The 21211-nt window shown below is 43.8% G+C and overlaps 1 protein-coding gene across 2 annotated transcripts in view; it reads right to left on the bottom strand.

The window, feature by feature from the left end:
* Positions 1–2906: 2906 nt before the first annotated feature.
* The window catches only part of LOC147706702 (solute carrier family 22 member 7-like), a 143845-nt gene continuing 125540 nt past the window's right edge, over positions 2907–21211 (bottom strand). For both annotated transcript variants that reach the window (XM_086925844.1, XM_086925845.1), the window contains 2 exons: positions 17932–18138; positions 2907–3221 (listed from right to left, as the gene is read on the bottom strand). In XM_086925844.1, the coding sequence (XP_086781970.1) occupies positions 3149–3221; positions 17932–18138 (280 nt within the window). In that variant the 3' untranslated portion in view covers positions 2907–3148. The remainder of the gene's footprint in view (positions 3222–17931; positions 18139–21211) is intronic.

The following is a 21211-nucleotide window of genomic DNA, read 5'->3' as shown; positions in this document are numbered from 1 at the left end:
ACAGTGTTGGGAAGTTTTGCCTCGATGGGTTAAAAACCTCAACACTACCACAGGTGAAACAACATTTATACTTACTTACACCATAAGGGTTGTCTGGATTAGAGCAGGGTGTCCACTTACATAAATGAGCACCATATACTGAGCCCACCTCTTACAGTCCTGCACACAAACTTTCATAACATATTCAATATCTCTATCCACCTATGACCCATTAGAAGCACAAGCAGTCTGTAAACAATATCACTCGTTAGCTGGAAAGAGGCCGTACAAAATTAGGCAGAGAAGCTGGATGATTCTTACCTGCCACTGTGTAAAGTATAAAACAAACTAACACACTCAGTGAATGATGTCATCAGTGGTATCATCAGTGATGTCATCAATGATGTAATTTGAGATGTGATATATTATGTCATTGAACATGTCATGAAGGATGTAATATGTGAGGTCATAAACATTGCATTGGGGCACAAGTTGTAGTTAGATCTGCTAACTATAACTGGTGAATTTGTTTTAGTTCAAAATATTATGTAGGCACTGACATGTTCACCTAAATATAATGTCTCTTATATATATCATGTACATTCAGTCCCATTCATTCAGCAGACCTCTGTCATTTGTCTGAAGAACAGAGCAGCAGGAAAGTGTATTAGATTCTTACGATTATCCAACATATCCCTTCATGCGCATCCTTGACATGATGTGGATCTGGAGTGTGGGAAAGAAGAATTTGAGTAGACAGACAGAGAAGTGAGCCGCAGAGGCTGCCCCTAGGGGGCGCCAGGCGTTAGCCCTCTGCCACTACTGCTGGTGTATTACAGCTTTTATATGAAAACAGACGATCTCACAAATGGTTTGTTTGCATGTAAAAACTGTAATGTCAGGTTGCCAGCAGAAGAGGGCTCCACTACCTGTGTTGCGCATGTGACAGGCGAGAGCTGTTACATCCCAGCCTAACACATACACAAAATATATCTGACACACTGCCCTAGCATTACAAAGTGCCAAATGTCACATAACGGAGCTTCAGGACTTTTCAGAACACTCTCTTGCCCAATGAGAATATGGAATAGAAAAAAAGGTCTACCTCTGTACCTTCAACCCTATCCCAGCTTCCGATTGGGGTAAAGCTTTTGGATCTGCCTCCGGCTACTGCAGAGAGATGGGAGTGTTGGAAAGCATGGGCCTGTCTCAGGCATGTTTTTCGTTATTAAAGTCATCTGATGCAAAATCCTAACTTTAAGACTTTTCGTATTCACAAACGGCATTTAGTAGTGGTCAAGTTACAAATCCTAACTTTACTACTCCTAAATGCCTTTTGTGAATACCGAAAGTCGTAAAGTTAGGATTTTGTCCCAGTTTAGGAGTAGTAAAGTTAAATGCCTTTTGTGAATACCGAAAGTTGTAAAGTTAGGATTTTGTCTCAGGTGAGGAGTAGTAGAGTTAGGAATCTTAACTTTACTACTCCTAAATGCCTTTTGTGAATACCGAAAGTCGTAAAGTTAGGATTTTGTCTCAGATTACTTTTGTGAATTGGGCCCTTTGGGTGTTTGTTTGTCTGTGTGCTGGGAACTGCATGTGAATGTATGGATGCATGAATTTATTTGTATGTATGCCTAAAACTGTGTCTGTATATCTGCATGTCTGCTAGTGTGTGAAATAAATGTCTGGCCCATGATTGGAAAAGCCCAAGGCAAAATGCTGGATCAAAGTGTTGGGCCTCACCACATCCATAATGCACCAGCCGCCACTGGAGGTGAAATAACAAAAGTTACTTGGAAGAGCAAATTCAAGGAAGAAGCAAGAAATCATTTACAAACAGATTGAACAAGGGAAAGAAGGAAATAAAAGTACATTTCTTTTTAATCACTGGAAAAGCATTATCCCTGTGATTTTTTCTGAACCAAAAAAGTACAACACAGAAAACCACAGGTTTTGAGTATTTGAAAACATTAGAAAACATTAAAAAAACACACCAGAATTCACAACAAATAGAAACTGAAACTAAGAAAACCTAAGTGTAACCTATAGAGAAGAATCCAATTAAAGTAATACATGGATCCAAGGGAGAGGGGCAAAGTAGTAATTGGTCATGTTTTGAAAAGTGCCAATGGATGCCTGAAAAGGAATTCCTGGCGTTATAACATACTGTAGTATTTTACTTGTTTATTGATGTGTGATTCAAAGGCTTTCTAAGGGTGACATGTGACTTTATGCCCTTCAGACTACAAGGGAGAATATTCCAAGCTTTATCTCTAAGATAGCTGAAATGCCACCTCCATAACGGATGAGTTTGAAAGGAGGAATTCTTGAGGTATTGTCCGATGCTGACCGACGACAGTGAGCAGGTATATAGTGCTGCAGACCTTTTCTGAAGATACAAAGGGCCTACTTCCGCAACTGCCTGATAAACTAAGCATAGGGCCTTAAACTACATTATCCTATCCACTGGGAGTCAATGAAGGTAAACATCCTTTACGACGCGGTGTTTACACCGCGCGTCCTTACTACGCAGTCATTACAATACTTGCGCTGGAGGGCGCTTTAGGTAAAGGAATAGTTTGATTTTCTATTCCAACACCTTCCCTACTGTTACGTGGGCTGGAGTTGGAATAGAAAATTAAACTAATCCACAATCCAGCACCCTCCAACGCAAGTCGTTGTAACGACTTGCGTTGTAATGGCTGCGTTGTAAAGTACTGCGCTCATTTTGATTGCGTTGTACTGACGTACATCCGTCAATGAACTGCCTTTTTGGAGGAAGGGGACATGTATCTGTTTTGGTGGCCCCAAAATGAGTCATACCACTGTCATTTACCAAGAAAGGTACATAGAAAAAACAGGTGAGTAATCCATAATTATGACATCCTGCATTGCACTGCTTATGAAATGAAATGAAATAAAGTCTATGGGTGGCTGCATGAAATTTACTAAAGCAAGATAAAATTTAATTCTAAAAAGATACATTTTGAAATAACAGCAGGAGCTTTTTATTTGTTTGGGAGAAAATGATTTCTTGTTGTGAGAACTGCATCTTTAGCCAAATATTTTCTTGAGTTGAGTGGCAGAGTCTGTGATCCATAAAACCTGTTGTCCTCACAAATGTCAGTGTCACCTTGTAGTCCCTCTCAGCCCAGGGTCTTCGGTGTTCTTAGATCTTGTCCAGATTCTTCAATGGTACATGTTCTTTTGGCTTGTCCTCGGGCAGCCTGAGTTTCAGTCCGCTGTAAAAAAAATTACAGTAGAGGCAAATGAGACACAGCAGTCAATCTTCTCTGTTCAGTATTAGTCATTGATGGTCAATAGGCACTCTCTGATAACTCGAATCAATTGATGATAAAGATAAATTCTGTCTTCCTATGATCACATCCATCAAGAGATAAAACTACACTTGACGGAATTGGCAGAAGCTACAGCTGGGAGTGCTTATCTGGTACCTGGACCAACAGACATCACTTCTATCTGATCTTCAGAAATGCCCAGCTTACATTTTCTAGCTTGAGGGCGCCGTCCACCAACATAAACCCAACATAGTTACACCGTTCTAAAAAGTAGACATCTGCTTAATCCTTTCATTGTTTTGGTGAAAGCAAAGGATCTGTGTGGAGGTGGCGTGCCAATGACTTCAAGACATCAGTTGTATTGGAAGCAGAGCTCATAACAGCACCAGGAAGCAGCTGCCACCCAAACCATCACATTCCATACAGAATGCAGAACACATGTCCACAAAGCATTCTAGAAATACTTTGCATGAGCTTCATTATACTTGAAGACAGAATCATTATGCATCATGACAATACATTACCACAACATCTTCCTCCCTTTATTAAACCAAAACCGGTAGTTCCCACAAATAAATAAAACAACTGCATAACCACCTGAGCCTAAAATATCACACATATGGAATCATGTGTTTACATGACATCGCCATTGCCATACCGGACGGATACAAGATGCAGAGGAAGGACCGCCCCAACCACCCGAGAGGTGGCCTCACCATCGGGCACAAAAACACACTCCGGCTCACCACCTACAGCAAAACCTTCCGTGCCGCAGAACACCTGCACTACCAGGTCCAGACCAGCCCCAACTCCACACTACGTGGCACCCTCGTCTACAGACCCCCAGGGCCCCGGGCCCACTTCACCGACACCATCACCAACATCATCACACCCCACGTCATCGCCTCCTTGGGCTACATACTCATCGGAAACCTGAACATCCACCTTGACAACCCCAGCGACCCCAATTCCGCCGCCCTCTGCAACAACCTCGCCAACATTGGACTAAAACAACTCATCACCACTCCGACCCACAAGGCATGACACACCCTCGACCCCATCTTCCCTGGAGGCAACAGCATCCTCTGCAGTCACACCACGAAACCCCCTTGGACCGACCACCACTGCATACACTTCCTTGTCAACAAACCCAAGCAGCCCAAACCCGCTTCGCACCCCCGCGAAGAAACTGGAGCAGAGTCACTGAGGAACACCTCAACTCCACTCTCAACTGCAACACCACCACAACAGACACCAGCCGCGCAGCCAGGGAATTCCACATGCGGACCTCCAACTGCGGAGACATACTCGCCCTGCTACGCAACCCCGACAAACGGCGCCCCAGGAAAGCCACCTGGTTCACTACTGACCTCCAAGAAGCCAGACGCACCGGCAGACACCTGGAAAAGAACTGGAGAAACAGCAAGACACCTGAAAGCTACACCACCTACAAGGACACCATGACGGAATACCATCAACAAATCAGAACCACCAAAAGAACCTTCATCCACAACAAAATCCACGCCAACTCCAGCAACCCCAAGGAACTCTTCAGCGTCATCCAAGAATTCACCAAGCCCCTCAGCAAAGCCACAGACATCGCCCCCTCCCAGGACCTCTGCGACAAACTCAGAGCCTACCTTCACCTGAAGAACAAAAACCTGTACGACAACTTCAATGACCATATGCCGGACTCCGCAGACAGCTACACTGGCTATGCAGACAGCTATGCCGGTCAGCCTACCATCTACTCCTGTACACCGATCATGATCGAAGAGACCGCCTCGACCATAAAAAGCATCCACTCGGGGCCCCCACACACCCCTGCCCACCACACATCGACCGGGGAGGCCACCGCCATCACACCCATACTGCAACGCACCATCAACACCCCCTTCAAAACTGGCTCCTTCAGAACCTTCAGAAGACTCCTCAAGACCTGGCTCTTTGAGCAGTAGCGGCCCCCCTCCAATACCCCCCCAGCGCCTTGAAACCATCATGGGTAAGTAGTGCACCTTACAAATGCATTGATTGATTGATTGCTCATTTTCCTCAGCCGTCACCAGTACTATATCAGTTGTTCTTTCCACGACAACCAACCATTCCTCATCATTTTCACTTTCAGCAATGAGGTTCACCATGTTCCTCTTCCTTTGAAATACTTTAACGAAATGACCAACTTTACTACAATTTGTGCATGTTCCATTGTTAGCAGGACAAGGTCGACCCATAGGTGCATGCTTGGGATGCCCACACCTAAAACAAATATTCTTTCATTTGAAAAACTAATTTATTGTCTCCCTTACTGATCTTTGAGACGAAGCAACTAATGCCCTGCGGATCCCTGCAAACCATGTACATGCTCTAGGATTTCGGTGACCTGGGAGATGTTGTGCCTCCTTCCTCAAAGCCTGATGCTTATCTTTTTATGAAAGTACGAACACACAGAATATGGTTACCATTAATGCCATGTTGTTTATCTTACAGAAAAGTATCTTGGAGATATGTTTGGAACCTTCTCACCAGCCATACAAAGATGCCTCTTTGCTAGGATTGGTCTCCTTCTCCTTTCCTGACAACACATACCCATCTGCACGTGGAGCCCCTGCAGGAGGGTGGATCATATAGATAAACTCAGGTTTCAGGCATTGCTTTCACAGGGCAATGATTCCATTCACTCTCTCAGCTGGACATCAAGAATGCTTTCACAGGGTTCTCGGTGGTTCCCCACAGCATCAGAGGACCTCTATCACTGATGCCTTCCTCAGGCTGTGCAGCCTACGCGCGGTAGGTTTCTGTTCAGCAGCGCAGGTCTCCTTTACTATATCAACATTAGGGAGCTGCAGCTACTTCAGGCATCATCTTTGCATCTCAGGGTAAGTCAACCCTATAGCCATCTGAAAACATGGCTAGCCGGGGAAGAGGTGGAGCAAGGTTCACATCCTGTCCAGGAAGCTTCAGCAACCATGGCACAACATTCATCACAGTCTTTTCAGTTCACCACCTTCCAAAAGTCCATGCAGAGTAGGCAGATGCTCTAAGAAGGTCCTTCCCATCAGAGAACAGAAGTGTTGCCGCTTCTCTCAGGCACCATAAGAGTGTCTTATATAGATCTGATCCTTCACAAAGAAATCTTAAATGCCAGCCTTGCTTATTCGGTTACCCAGGTCCGGGGTCGCTGGAGAAAGCACCGTCGCTGGACGTGCCTAGGATTACATTATTCAATGAGTAAGAACCATGCTGATTCTGATTGACTGTAACTGGTGACAGAAATGTGGTACCCGGATCTTCTCCCCCGGATCTTCTCCAGTTATCTATTGTATCTCTGATGTGTCTCCCTGACATCTAAATCCAGGGACGCCTGCGGAGAAATCATTCTATTTGTTGGATGGGAACAGAACATAAAGTTCTACCATGAGAGATTACAGATGTCTCAGAATCCAGACAGCTGATGGTCTTCTGTGATCATGTCAGTGATGGGAAGCATATCATGAAACAATGAATCGCTAAGTGGATGGCGGAATGCATCCAAAATGAGTTATTAAAAGGCAAACAAAGCCCTTCCGGGGCATCTTGGATCTCATGCTGCTGTTTGCTGTACCCCTTAATTTGCAGTAATACTACTTGGAGGTGAGAACTCACATTTTAATCCTCAGATTCCAGTGGATCAAGTGCATCAAGCACCCCTCCAGATTCTTGTTGTCAAATCAAACCTTACAATCCCCTGTACAACATCTAACACATGAGAACAGAGGCTCAAACCTTGGAACCAATAGGACTTGAGAGGGGATGTAGTTGTGGGTCTGAGGCGACAGAACTGTGCTGGACGCTCACATGGGGCAATGGCTAAAAAAAGTTGTCCCACAGGAAGGAATGAAACCAAACTCCAATTGGAGGATGTTTTGGGAGTGCGAAAGATCCCTACCATATTTTTATAACTGGTTATGTCGCCTCATTTTACTCTAATGCTCTATTGTTTCATGAAACATTTTAAACGTGTGTTTGTGACTGTCCATGTAGCACTTCTTATGTAAATTGCTTTATGCAGCGGTAACTGTTCTTTTGTAAAACACTCAGGTACCCATTGGGCATTGTTCACGCTATATAAAACTGCAAAAATAAATAAGATTACACATGGTGCATTTCAAGCCAATTCCCTTTATGGTAGGGGATAACAAACAGCACTTGGATGTGAGAGATTGTAAAGAGAACAGGTACAAGATGAAATGCCTTTCTATTTCACCCATCATTCCACTAAGGGTGCCTAGACTTCTACACCAGTTGCTACAGCAAGTGTAGGGCTTTATTCCGGACAGTGCGTGTCTCGTCGCCAAAAGAATAAGTCTTTATTCCCTCTAGTTATTGGTAAAGAAATTGCGGCCTAGTCTCAATGGTGAATTTACACTTGAGTAAACCTATTTGTGTAAATGTAGTCTTACGCTTTGTACTACTTTTACCTATTCATCATTTCCAGGTGCAAATTTACTGCAAAGTGTAGACTTACTATTCTCCACCCCCTGAAACAGGGGGTGGTGCCACATTTAGATGTGTAAAGTTACTACTAATAGCTTTTCACAGGTAGGCGGAGGTATCTGCCACTAGAGTGTAGGCAGAGGTATCTGCCACTAGGGTGGAGATCTCCCACAGTACAATATAGGGAAACTTTAAAATTGATAAAGTGTACTAAATTAAAAATACTAAACATATTATTATATTAAATATTAATGTGAAATATTTGTACATATGTATTTTCAATGTAGAACAAAATAAAAATGCTAAAGAGATACTAACTTAATTTTAAATTAAATATTTAACTTATTTAAATGTATTAAAAGTAAATTATTTTTACACATTTATTTTAAAAAATCCCAATTAATGCAAAATGTTTATATTTATTTATTATGCAGCAAACATTCCTAAAAGTTAAGTTAAGAATGTATTTCAAATATAATAACTTTTTTAATGTTAGTTTTTAAATTAAAAGTTTATAATAAAATTGTATTAATGTAATATTAATAAAATAAATTATTGTAAAATTGTTTCCTATGGGATATTTTAAGTCTTTGCTGCCAATATTTTCTATGGGAGGGTGTTGCAGTACCAGTGGTTGGTCATGTTTGGGGATGAACTTCCTCTCTGTGGGAGCTGAAGGACTTTTACAACTGTTTTGGATCCTTTTTAGGTCGAGACGACCTATTGCAGTTGAGTCGGCTCTCAACGGAGTCAGGCCTGGGTACGAGCGCCGATTGCACCTCGTGAACGCGCCCCCCCCCCCCCCCGCCGTGCACATCTCTTGCTCCACATTTGGCAGCCACTCACAATCACGCGCGCACCCACAGCCACACTCACGGAAGCACACACACACACACAAACACACATACACACACACACACACACAACCCCCTCCCCTTTGCTCCCCTCCCCTCCCCCGTACTTACCTGACGATAGTTAGATCTTACCTATTCAGGACTGCAATTGAAGTCCAGAGGGCAATCCCTGAGTGTAGCTTCTCGTTTTCTGTAGCCGCATGCATCCAGAGTAGACTCCCTCTAGTCTCCTAGGGAACTCCGGGGTGAAATCTGGAGCTGCTTACTAGTTTCGGTCGAGCTAGCGCTGGCGATTCCTGTTGGGATGGGGTGTAAAAAAAAGGCGTCAGGAGCTGGCCGCGCGCCGACAAGCGCTGTGAGCGTGTACGGCGCCGGCGTCAGCTTCCCTTGCGTTAGCACAGGATCTGTGCACGAGCCAGCCGGCAAGCGCAGTGAACGCATGCGGCGGTGTGCGCTTGTTTTACTAACTGCGTGCCTTGCCCGCTTTCATTTTCCTTTTTGTTTACCAATGGCGGCCACCACATCATTCATGGGACGCTGCCCTTAAGGTAAGTGACTATTTCTTCTATTTATTTGTTGCATTGAGTGTCTTTTCACCAGGTCTCTTCCTTGGCCACTTCTCTCGTAGTCTCAGGGTGCCAGGCGGGAGAGTGTTATCTAGGGTCTCTCTCTCCCTCGCTTACTCTCACGCTGTCTCTTGGTACAGAGCGGTGAATGTTTCCCCAGGTCTCCCTCTCTCGTCCATGTCTCTTAGTCCTCAGCGAGAGAGTGTTTCTAGAGGTCTTGTTCCATAAGGCAGCAGACACCGTTAAGCCTACCGAAATCAAATTATGTGATATTATCATACGTACAATAGATCTTTCTACTTTGCGCGGATTTTCACAAATAGAACATAAAAAAAATACAAGTCTTGCCAACCGCCGCCTTAAGAATATCCACGTGACGTGACCGAGACATATATCCACGTGACCGCGACATACTTAGCGGCAGCTCCGCAGGCTGCCTGAAAAGCGAGCATTATTACAGTAAATGTTAGGCATGTGACGGGTTGCTTCGTAACATCTCTGCATTACAATGGCTCCGGGGTGAGGAGAATAAATTGCACCAGCGGTCTCCTTTCCCTGGAGGCTCCGCAATGCCATGTGCCGGGCTGCGCTGGGAAATCAACAGCAAATGACACACATAATGCCGCTCCGGCACGGAGTCGTTTGACAGGCCTCGGCGCTGCTGCGTCTGTGGCGCGCGGCCTGTGTCAGCGCTTCTGCGCCATCGATCACTGAGGCTTCCAGTCAGCTGCGCCAGCTGCACGCGCACCCACCGCGAGGCCATGACAGGGAGCCTGCGCTGCAAAGATCCAGAGAAGGGCCATAGATTCACGATCGGCTGTGAGCACAACTAGGGTTTTAAGTAGGATGAAAAAAAAAGTATGTGGGGGGGGGGGGGGGGGGGTCCCCGAAAGTGGTGGGGCCTATATAATCATGGCAGTGGCTTAAACAAACTAACCCTACCCACACATTTGCACCCAATCACAACTGCAAGTGGCACAAATGACTAGTCAGCGAGCTTTGCAGAGAGGCCAATGAAAGGATGACCACCTATTCTGAACACCCTTCTGCCCACTGACAGGCACAGAGAGAAACTCAAACTTCCTTCTGCCACAACTCAATTGTGCCCATTATAAACACCTGGATGCGACCCAATTAAAATTATGCACTAGGCAAGAGTAATATGCGGCCTGAACAAAAACCGTAACACAACATCCTGGAAAAAGGGAATGCAAGATTAAGTAAAGCGTGAGACATATAAGCAGGAGCTAATTTGTTACATTAACTTTTTTAATACTCATTGTTCAGAAATCAGTGTTTTGTCTGTAAAGTAAAGGGCATGAATACAGGCCCTGAAAAGGACCCGTTTCAATGTCCGTTATTAATTACTACCGGGTCAGAGACCCGGATCGACCTTGTCCACTTAAAGGTCTGAGCACAACTTCTCTGATAAATGAGATTGCGGGACTACGGCCCGGCATTTCATTCACAACATCCAGAGATAAAGCAGCAGTCCTAAATCATAAGTACTGGGCCTTTCTTGCACACCCACGCTTCACAATGACACGATGCAACCTGGGGTATCAACTAAGATGCAGCTTTTTCTCCGAGCACCGATGGCCCTGCTCCCACTCCGCAGACAAATCTGACACTGACAATGCGAATACTGTTGGCCCTTCCGCCTCCCCACTGGTTCCCGAACGCAGCGGCACACAGGATATACCTCACAACTGAAGTCTTGCACTGGCGGTAGCACATCATTGATTTCCTGATTCACTTATCACTTTTTCTTTTCTCGATTTTCTTTTATTTTTACTTTTATTATTTTGTGTTTCGCTATTGTTGTAGTTTTGAAGATTGTTCTAACGTTATGAATATCGAACTATGCATATATTGCTTTGTGCCTATTTTCAATTGTCAACGCGGCATGTTCCGGACGGTCCGCCCTGCGATTGTTTAATAATGTAGATCAATAGTGAAGCCTAGATTAGGGCTACACCACACCATTGGCGTTAAATCACCGGACACTCTGGCGAATGGCTCGATTAACCATGATGCCATGCACTCTTTGACGTTTATCTTGATCCACGAACCCCTGTGACTATTCTATACCGTAGGCCCTTTTTCAGGTATAGGATTTCTCAGATAGCATGCCCTTGGATGCATTTCTGATTTGTATGGTATGAAGCATGTGTATATGCACTGTAGCAAACTGTTGTATCTATGACATATTTCTATATGGCTACGAAACGTTATGCTACACATTCATATTTGACATTATGGTATGTACTGTAAACAACGCTAGAAAAGTAAGAAAAGATATTCAAACAAAAAAACCAAGATACAGCATTTTTGTGACAGCCCCCACCAAAATGCACCGCCCATTCTGGGTTTATCTGTTGCACTTATATTGCAGTATAAATAAAACCAGAACAGATTCCGCATTTGTACAAAGGTTCTGACTGTTTTTTTTAAAATATATTCAATACAGCTCTTTGTAACCATGTTTTGTTGAGTTTAAGGTATCCCAAACAAGACACATAATTAGAGATATGCAATTCATAGTGCTATGTGTGCAAACCCCTTCATGCATTTCGCGGGTAGGACAAAGCTATCCTAATACCAAAACAACACAAGGTACCTAAAATCACCAGTGCTGCGCGGAAAGGCGCGAAAAAGATACAATGCTAATACCTCCAAAATATCTTGAGTCAGCCAAGGCGGACTGGAAGAAGAGAGGTGCACCTGTAAACCTCTTGACTGGGGACGAACTAAGGCGCTTAAAAGGATTATGCCATTAAAGTTAGTGAATAGAAAGTCAACCATTTTTGGGGGTGAGGAGGTGAATATAAGTTTGAAAATCAGGTGACTTTACAAAAGTCTAAGGAAGCATTTTGTTACTTAGCGGGAAAATAGAAGTATAAAGCGGTTCAGGCACATAGGAGTGGGCAGGTACGTAGAAGAGCTCTGCCTAGCCCATGACTAAGACCTGGAAACATCACTTCCTGAAGCTGTTTACCAAGCAGACCAGACCTAAAATAAACTCGTCCATTGCATTTTCTCAGCCAGGCAAACTAGGAGTGGAGGGCACTTTTCAACCCCTCAGTAATGCCTAGGTCCAACTCTAACCCATTTCAGAACAGAACGAAATATTGCTGCTCTATGGAGGCAATGCTATCGGTTACAAGAGGAACTTGAACGTCATGCACGATTCAACTTTGACACAGAAATACAGGGGGTGCTCAGTGCCGCAAAGCCAGCTAAAACACAACTGCGAGTCCTCGACCAGCGATCAGGGACCTTGACCGTTCTTGAGTTGTTTACCACCTCGGTTGCCATTAGGTCATGTGCTGAGACGATTGGTTGGTCAGCTGCAGCCTCATTTGGAAATGTATTCTTCAGCCAGGGAACATTCCTGGATACTATCCACACGTTTAGAAACGATCAGTGCACGTGACTTTTTAAGTCATATGTATGACATTTGCAGTCAGGATTTTGGAGATATGTGAGCCTAATGAAATGTGTACTGTATCCATCCCCTTTTTAAGCCTTGACAGACACCTCTAGCTTTTGCGTCACTCACGCACAAGTGTTTGTGCGAAGGCACACACTTTGAGTTAGCCAACTTCTCTATTTTTTTGTTCAGCTATGTTTACATTGTGCTTCCATCCACCAAAGCATATAGCATGGGGTACTGAGTCAGCCCACTGTGCCTCATGTAAATAGAAAACAAGCATTTGCAATGCAATAGGTCTCGCATTATTAAAGTTTGAGCTATTGATATTGCTAAATAATGCAACACCAATAACTCAAACTTTAATAATGCGAGACCTATTGCATTGCAAATGCTTGTTGCCTTTAGTAGTTTTAGAGGGGCTGTTTGTGACTAGGAATGGGTTATGTTTTTGTTGGTGGGTGTATGCTCCTCCCTAATACCATCCTTACTGTTTCCTACTGTAAGAAGGGCAACCACCAGTGGCAACGGAATCCCGAGTACCTATCAGAAAAAGGGTCTCCGATAATGAGCCCTTTCAAGGCCCCAGTTGGGCTCTGCAGCACCCACCCAACTAGGAGCTGACCCAATGATGAAGCATGACGCTTTGGTGGGTGAGGGACCACACATCCCATTTAGGATGTTCCCTATGACCCCTAACTAGTCCTAAAGTAAGTACTCATACTATGGGACCGACATGATGGGCTGGAACACTCGTTTGTGAATGCTTGTTGACTAGGAGGATGTGTGCTGTACCGTGACAATTCCTCTCATCCCCTCCTTTCTTCATTTCCTATATCAGAATCTCTTATCTGCAGATGATGATGTAGTCACGCCCCACCCTGATACCCCTACATCAAAAGGAATGGGGCGCTCTCTGCCGAAGGAAAATGGTCTTATGTAGAAAAGCTGCATCCTATAAATGTGCAAGAGCTGAGAGCAATTCACCTGGACCTGAAATCCTTCAACCCTACATCATCTATTCTCCAGAAAGACCACACAATCACAATGCCTTCCCTCCACAAGCAAAGGGAATGTGGCAAGAGAGAAAAGATAGGCATTGGACTCATCCACTCTGACTTGTTATTTCAGTAGGTGAAGGCGGTAGCAGCGGCCCATGCAGGTAAGAGAGGTGGTGACATAGGGCCTGGCGTGGGGGATTTCGACAGATGCCCACAAGGGAAAATGAAATAATTAGTATTCCATCGTCATCTGTCGAAATACCCTCACCGTTCTTACCTGCACGGGCTGCGGCTGGAAGGAGGATGTAAAAGACAAAGAGATAGCTTAAGCAACTTCTCTTCAAGAGTCTTTAGCATAACTGTAATTGTGAATGAAGTTATCTGAGCACTGTCTCTGTGTAGCCAACGTTCTGCACTTTGATATTAAACTGGTAACTCGTGAAAACTAAGCCTATGAACATAAAGTACCTCAAATATTCACATACACTAGGACTTCTCCCTATGTCTTGAATGGCTACCTGTCACGTCGCATCCTCAGGGCAGGCGGAGAACACTGTGGCGCAAGGCTTCTCCGTAATCGGCGAGAAGCTGCAAACTAAACTACATTTCTCATGAAGCCAAGAACGTGATGCTGATGACGTCACGACGTTGTGCGGAAGCAAATGTAAACTCTTCCATGGCACCAGTCAGGTGCGGTTAATTCCAGGATTCTTTTGTGGCGTTCTGCATATCAAAGTCACAGTAGGGGTGCTTTTGCACCATCGCTCCTTGTCACTCTCTGCAATTTATCCAGCCCAGCACCTTGATCTGGTGGGCGTTTCGAAGCCCCGTTGGACGAGCTGACGACTGGCTCTTGCGGGGCTTCCTTGTGCTTACCTAATTCCCCCCCATTGGACGAGCTTCTAAAGGCTCTTGCAGGGGCTTGGTAATTTCCCTTCTTTACCCTCTCTGATTCCCTGGGGGACTAAGGATTGGCCCGCTTTGTGTGATACGCGCAGCTGTGCATTTGAGTTACTGTTTATTGAACTATATTTATACGCTGCGAATTTCCCTGGATTACCCCAATGCTTTAATTGCGTTGAAGCAGCCTACAGAGCGATATACTCGCTGTATATCGCTGCGATACTCTGCTACCTTTTATGCTTCTTCTATGATCCTTGTGCTGGTCGCAAATTCCTTGGAACAGGATCATAACATTGGCCATTTCTTTTTGCAACTAGTACTCCATTCTCTTTGGTGTGTTATGGTGTATAATAACCTCTTCATGCGGATTGTTCATCTCTGTTTTCACAGCAGGGGCTTGTAGAGCTCATCCGGAAGAATGCTCCAATTCCCCTGTTACGTGGCTCTTATGATGTTTTTGGGTATGTGGCTAACTGCTGTAGAAATACATGGAAACTTATAGAACAGCCTTCTTTCTACGTGTGTAGTAACGTCCTTGTTCTATCCTTACACCCAGTAGCACCTTGATTCCTGTGATCCCCACTAGGATACCGTGGCTGTTATTTTCCTTTATCCATGAAGTGTTGGATACTTATGCTTGTTTACTTTTGTTTCAGATCTCCCTTCCTGCTGTTCCCTTCCTTTCCTTCCCTCGCCTGATCACCTTTTTGTGTCTGTTAGTTCTACTCAGACCAAGGGGCTATCAGGAGGGGGACCTTTGAGCATCGTGCTTCTCCGAGGCTTCAAGGCCTTGAAACTACCTCCAAAGTTTAAGAATAACTTCTGACTTTTTATCAGAGAATAAAAATAAGGAACATGCTCTCAAAGAAAATCTCAAGGAGTGTCTTGGAGACCTTGATCTTCTAGAGCACCTGAAATGACTAGAGTGATGCTTGTCATGGTTTATAAACTGTGCCCTGAGAGGACAACGTGATCTCTAACTAGGAGTCTTGGATCTCCGTGGGTCATCGAGCCAGGAGCAGTGAGTGGTCCTGATGATGGGGCTGCTGGACATGTCCCTGTAAACGGGGTGACTGGAGAAGCGGGTCTTGACAGAGAAGTCCGAGTGGTGCAGTCGACTGTGGAGGTGACTGAGCGCTTGAAGGAGGAGAATTCAGCAAATCCATCCCCAAAATAGTGTCTCTGGAACAGATGCAGGCAGTGAGTTCTCAAAAATCTGAAATCAATGGCAACCTGATGAATTTCAACTTGCTTATCAATTCTCCAGGGTGGTGCAGAGCGACGGATGATGATGCATGCCTCGACATTGAGTTGCGCTTCAATGCCATTGACTCTGTCGATGTCTAATCTCTTTGCTCCTTCAACGTCAGATGCCTGCCTCATGGGAACCCAGCCGTCGACTGTGAGCAAGCCCCTATGTCATGGATCTCGACGTCAAGCAGGAGCAGCACCATTTTGCGTGAAGATGGCTCCTTTTGGGTTTCCCTCTTGAGGAGGCATCAGATTTGGAGATTTGAGAACTGGAAGAAGGTCCCATTCGGCTCACTCTCCTGGACGTCCTCTCCAGGGAGAGATTCTTGAAGCCAGTGCTCTTCCTCCTGAGGTGCATGAAGTCAGGTTATTTCTCTGTTGTTTGGTGCCGGCATTTGTCAGGAAAATGGGTCTCATGAAGGCATGTAATGCACAGATAATGAGGAACTGATTGTGCGTTTTCCTACCACATGAAGAGACTTCACTAAAAGAGATTGTATGTTTTTAAGGAAGAAAATATTTCCGTCCAGGAAGTGACAGCAAAGCACTCTAAGCCCTTCGGGGAATTGAGTCAAATGTTTCTAACTGTGGTTTGGAAAGATTTCCAGAGACAAAAAAACAGAAAGACCGAGCTCAGAGCTCCAGGGTGCTGTCGCCAGGAGCCAGAAAGAAGAACTGGAGAAATGAGCAGACCATGATGGAAGACTCGGGGATTTAGGGGGCATATTATCAAGGACCGGTGTTAAAATTATCGCAGTTTTATCGGCAGGAAACTGACGATAAAACGGCGATAATGGGCTTGATAATACGCCCTTGTTAATTCCCATAGAAGCCCATGTTCTGGTGTTAACCTGGGCTTCTATGGGAATTAACAAGGGCGTATTATCAAGCCTATTATCGTCGTTTTATCAGCAGTTTCCATTTTTTTTGTCACCTAGTTCTACTGATCTGGTCACCATTTTCTTTATAAATTAGTTATTGTTTTTAAGAAAATTTATTGAATTGGCTAATATAACTTTCTACTAAGCTGCTAAATTATTTTGCGTATTGATGAGGAGTAAATGCTTTTCTAATGAAAAGCGAAAATAATATATATTTTTTAAAAGAGTTGCAGGATCCCACGTGTGAGTGCAGGTCCAGTGCTCATGATTATCAGTGGAGATTCCCGGAAGGAGAAATACAATTCCTCAAACCCACCAAAAAAATTTAACTGCTAATTATTAGCAAAAGAGGAAATAGTTAAACCCCTGCTGCATCCTGTCATGAGATTAGAGACAGGAAAGGAGAGGATGATGGGAGAGAGAGGAAAAGAAACACTTGGGACAATTATCCAAGGTCAGTAGAGTTGCTGAGTGATTCTTGCTTAATATTTCTGTATTCTTTCTATAGATCCCTGTGGATAAACCTCCTGTAGATATTGTTCCATACACAAAGGTACAGCAAGCCTTATTTTAAAGTACAATATCACCGCAGCAGAAGAGGCCCGTAACTATCTGCTGGCACCTCCATCTGAATTTGTTTGTTTTAAAATGTTTCGCTTTTTTAAACAATTTTTAAATATATTTTAAAACAGTATTGGTTTACTATGTATGTTTCTCAGCACTTGTCCTTTTCTAACCTATGTTGCTGCTAGCTATCGAGTGCTCTATGCTGAAATTGAATATCTTTGCCTTACTATGAGCTTTTTAAATTTTTATGCATATTTTACAACTACCAGTTTTTGCTGATCTTCCCTCGAGTTGTATTACTCTGTATTTCTGTGAAGTTTTAAATTTAATATTCTTGCACTGTTATTATGCTGCTGGTTATCTTGTACTGTATTGTGAATTGACAAATCCCCGCTCTTTATTACATGGCTTTAATTTTGAAAGTTTTTATTATAGCATTAGATTGTAATCTACGTAAAAGTCCCCTAAGTATCCATCAATGGTAATCTGATTTGCTATGGATCAATCCTTTTGGCACTTGAAAGTTTCTTTAATGGTTCCCATATATATGTTTTTCCTCGTTTTTATATGCATGATGAATTTAGTACCGTACAAATCCAGAAAATCTCTATTTTTAAAGAGTGTAATGTTGATTTTTAGATGTGTCTTCTTCATTTTATGTGGAACTCGTTGGAGTCCCAAATCATAATAAACAAACGGTACACTGTAAAACTGCATGCCTTACCGCGTCTCTTCGATATCCTTGACTGTGTCCGGCAGCCGCACGTTGAGAGTCTCAGGGAGGGAAAAAGCCACCAAGCCACAGACGATGGCCACCGAGCAGTAGATGATCTGCGGCAGGACCTTCCAAACTTCATCCAAGAGCAGGACCAGCGGAGCCAGGGCCCCCCCGATGCGGGCGAGGAACGAGTTGTACCCAAAGCCGTTCTGCCTGGAAGAAGACAGTGAAAGAAAGGTCTGAAGCACAGAATGCCAGAGCAGCGGCTCTCACATGTACATTGAATACTATATTTATAATCAAAAAAAGGGGGGAGGGAGGATCACTTGTCCTGGGTACAGTTCTAACTGAGATGACCCTTGGTAAAAGACCCTCATATACGTGTAGCAATGGTGGTATGGGCGGTATATGTTGATTCTCCGCCTTCGTTTACACGTCTGTGCAAAATCATAGGGTCGGTTGGTATGCACCCCCCACCAGGAGGAGAACACCCTAGGTTAAAAACAGTAGTGATTAGTGATAGTGGGTGATGTGTGAGTGAATTTATAAAAACAATCCAATCATTCCAGGGAAAACGCACTTTATTGTCCGGGATTGAATTGTGTGTTGAGGATATCGCAGAATATGTTTTTAGAAGTTGTTAGGATTCATACATATTCCATCCTCTAGTGTCTAAACAATGGTCGACATGTTTCAGCCGCGTATCGCCTGTTAAGGTCAGTAGGGCTTTCTTCAGGACCAGGTGAGTTCTGTGTAAAGAGTGACTAATGTCTACTCTTAGATGAAGGTCAAAATTGCACCTGTGGGTGAAAAAAAACAAATTAGCTTCTAGGGTGCGGGTCATAGGGACGTGTGTGTTACTTAGACAATATTTAAAAATGTTATTCATGAGTGAACTTCGCTATGAGACTTCATACTTAGTGGGGGACGCTCACCACATACACATCCTGACATAACAAACATAAATGGGATGGAGAACTGATAAAAAACTATTAAAAGATGTATTTACACTCTCAAGTGCAACCAGTCGGTTTGGTTTTAAGTCTTATAATCAACATGCTCTACGTGGAGTTCTCATGAATCAGGAGATATGTATTCATCTACCTTTCACATTAGAGTAATTCAGGTGTATTTACAAAGTTGTAATAGAATCACTGTGAAATTTGGTACGCATAGGTGGAAATAGAATCACTGTTGAATATGGTGCATACAAATATTGTTATGATCAGTGTGAAAGCGCTCTCAGGTGTTTACACGGAGTTCCGTTTGTTGGAAAGAGTCTAAATCTCTCATTTTAACCCTCGTTGTGACTCGTGATAGCGTGGCTCTCTAAAGCCGATTCAAGATAGACTAATTAGGCGGGTTGCACATACCTTTCATGCGTTAAACGTTTAACTTCTCAAACGGGCTCCCGGAGGTTAGAAGGAGGGGCGCTTCTATAAAAACAGAAGCAGACATTCAATGACGGGACAGGCGAGTACTTATCTGTGTCTGTGCCGTGTTCGTCTGATCCGCGATCGCCATACCTCGTCGCTCGCATCTCCTGCTTGCAGCATGTGCTGTCTCTACCTCTCCTGGGCCCGGATGCGGAAGTTACCCTTTCTGCCGGGTTAAATGCTAGTTTCTGGTGTTGATATTGACGAAAGACTTTGAAAAAACTGAAAATATTCCGTCAACGATTTAAATTAACAAAATGGGGCTGTTTATTTGGTATTAGTTGGGCAATTATTAATGCCTTGATTCAAGTTTGTAGGATCACTTGTCCTATACAAAAAGGAGGGGGAAAAAAGTGGCTGGTATAGAAGAAAGACTTCCGTGTATATTTACTTCACCATGGTATTTCTGTGTGGGTTATAATAATTCTAAAGAGCATCTTTAAGATTTGGAGAAGGTCAGTTGGTGTATTTAGGACACATAGCATTGCCAGTTCGCTCAGTTAAATTATTCAATATAAATGTGTATTGAATAGCCTTGGTGCTAAATGGCTATTACCCATGAATTCCTGATGTGTGGTCATACTCTATCCACCTAATATTATATCTCTCTAGTAGTGTAGTGTTTGCAGATTGTATTATTAGAGTCTAAAATCATACTAATTAGAATTTAAAATCATACTAATTAGAATTTGGTCACATGGTAGATAGACATTATAGTTTGGTTCCATGGAGATAACTCATCTATTCAGGCTTAGCCATGGGATGTTATCATTCAATCCCTGCTGGTGTAGGGGTAAACAACCTTTACAACGCAGTCAAAACACCGCAATACATTCACAACGCAGCTTTGACAACGCAAGCTGTTACCACGACTTGCACTGGAGGGCGCTCTAGACTAAGGAATAGTAGATTTACTATTCCAACAACTTCCCTACTGTTCGTAGGCTGGAGTTGGAATAGTAAATTATACTATTCCTAAGTCCAGCGCCCTACAGTGCAAGTCATGGTAACGACACAGCTGCGTTGTGATGTACCGCGATCATTTGGTTGCGTGGTAACGTCATACATCTCATACAAAACTCACAATCAGGCTCTCGGGTTTTCTTCCAGTTGACTGCGACTAGTTGTTTGTAGCTGCTATTAATCAGTGGATTACTAGCACTCCTCCCGCCCTCCCCATTTCTAATGCCTTATTGTCATGACAAAGATTTGTCAAGCACTATAACATCTTATCACAGGATGTACCATCTATTGCATTTGTCACAATGAGCTAGATCAAAATGTTAAAAACAGAAATGTTCAGGCTCTGGAGTTTATTAACAGAGTTTTGTCTGCTAGCTCCTGGTGAAACAGACAGAAGGTACCTCATTCCAAATAACCAGGCATGCAATGTCAAAATAGAGGAGTACAGGATACATACGGATGGGAGAAGGGAGGGGCAATGGATGGGTTGTAAACCAGAAAAGGTTCCGTTGCAGTTTCCGCAGAAAAGGCATTTTTTGATTTGCTTATCATTTTTGCCACCATGAAAGAATCTGAACAGATTTGGTGATCTCTTGCTGTCGACAGCTAAGACGCTGGGGGGCTTATTTACAAGAGGCGTAAACCTGAGGCAGTGCCAAAATCGTACGCCTCCCCAGAGCAGGCGTAACAAGGAGAGATATGTTGCTTTCTCCCCGCTTTTCCTCTTTCTATGCTGGCTGAATTCTGCAGCACACATAGAAAGAAGATAATGACTCTCAGATTTCTTTTTGTGCAGGAAGGGCCCCTCCTGCACAAAAACCATCCTGCCTGCAAAGGAGGCACCCTTGTGGTTCCTGCATTATTGCGCAGCACCAACTACTCAGCCA

The sequence above is a fragment of the Lissotriton vulgaris genome, chromosome 6 (genome assembly GCF_964263255.1).
Source record: "Lissotriton vulgaris chromosome 6, aLisVul1.2, whole genome shotgun sequence".
Classification (NCBI taxonomy): Eukaryota; Metazoa; Chordata; class Amphibia; order Caudata; family Salamandridae; genus Lissotriton; species Lissotriton vulgaris.
The sequence above is the reverse complement of the archived record's forward strand: the minus strand, read 5'-3'. Positions and strand labels throughout refer to the sequence as shown.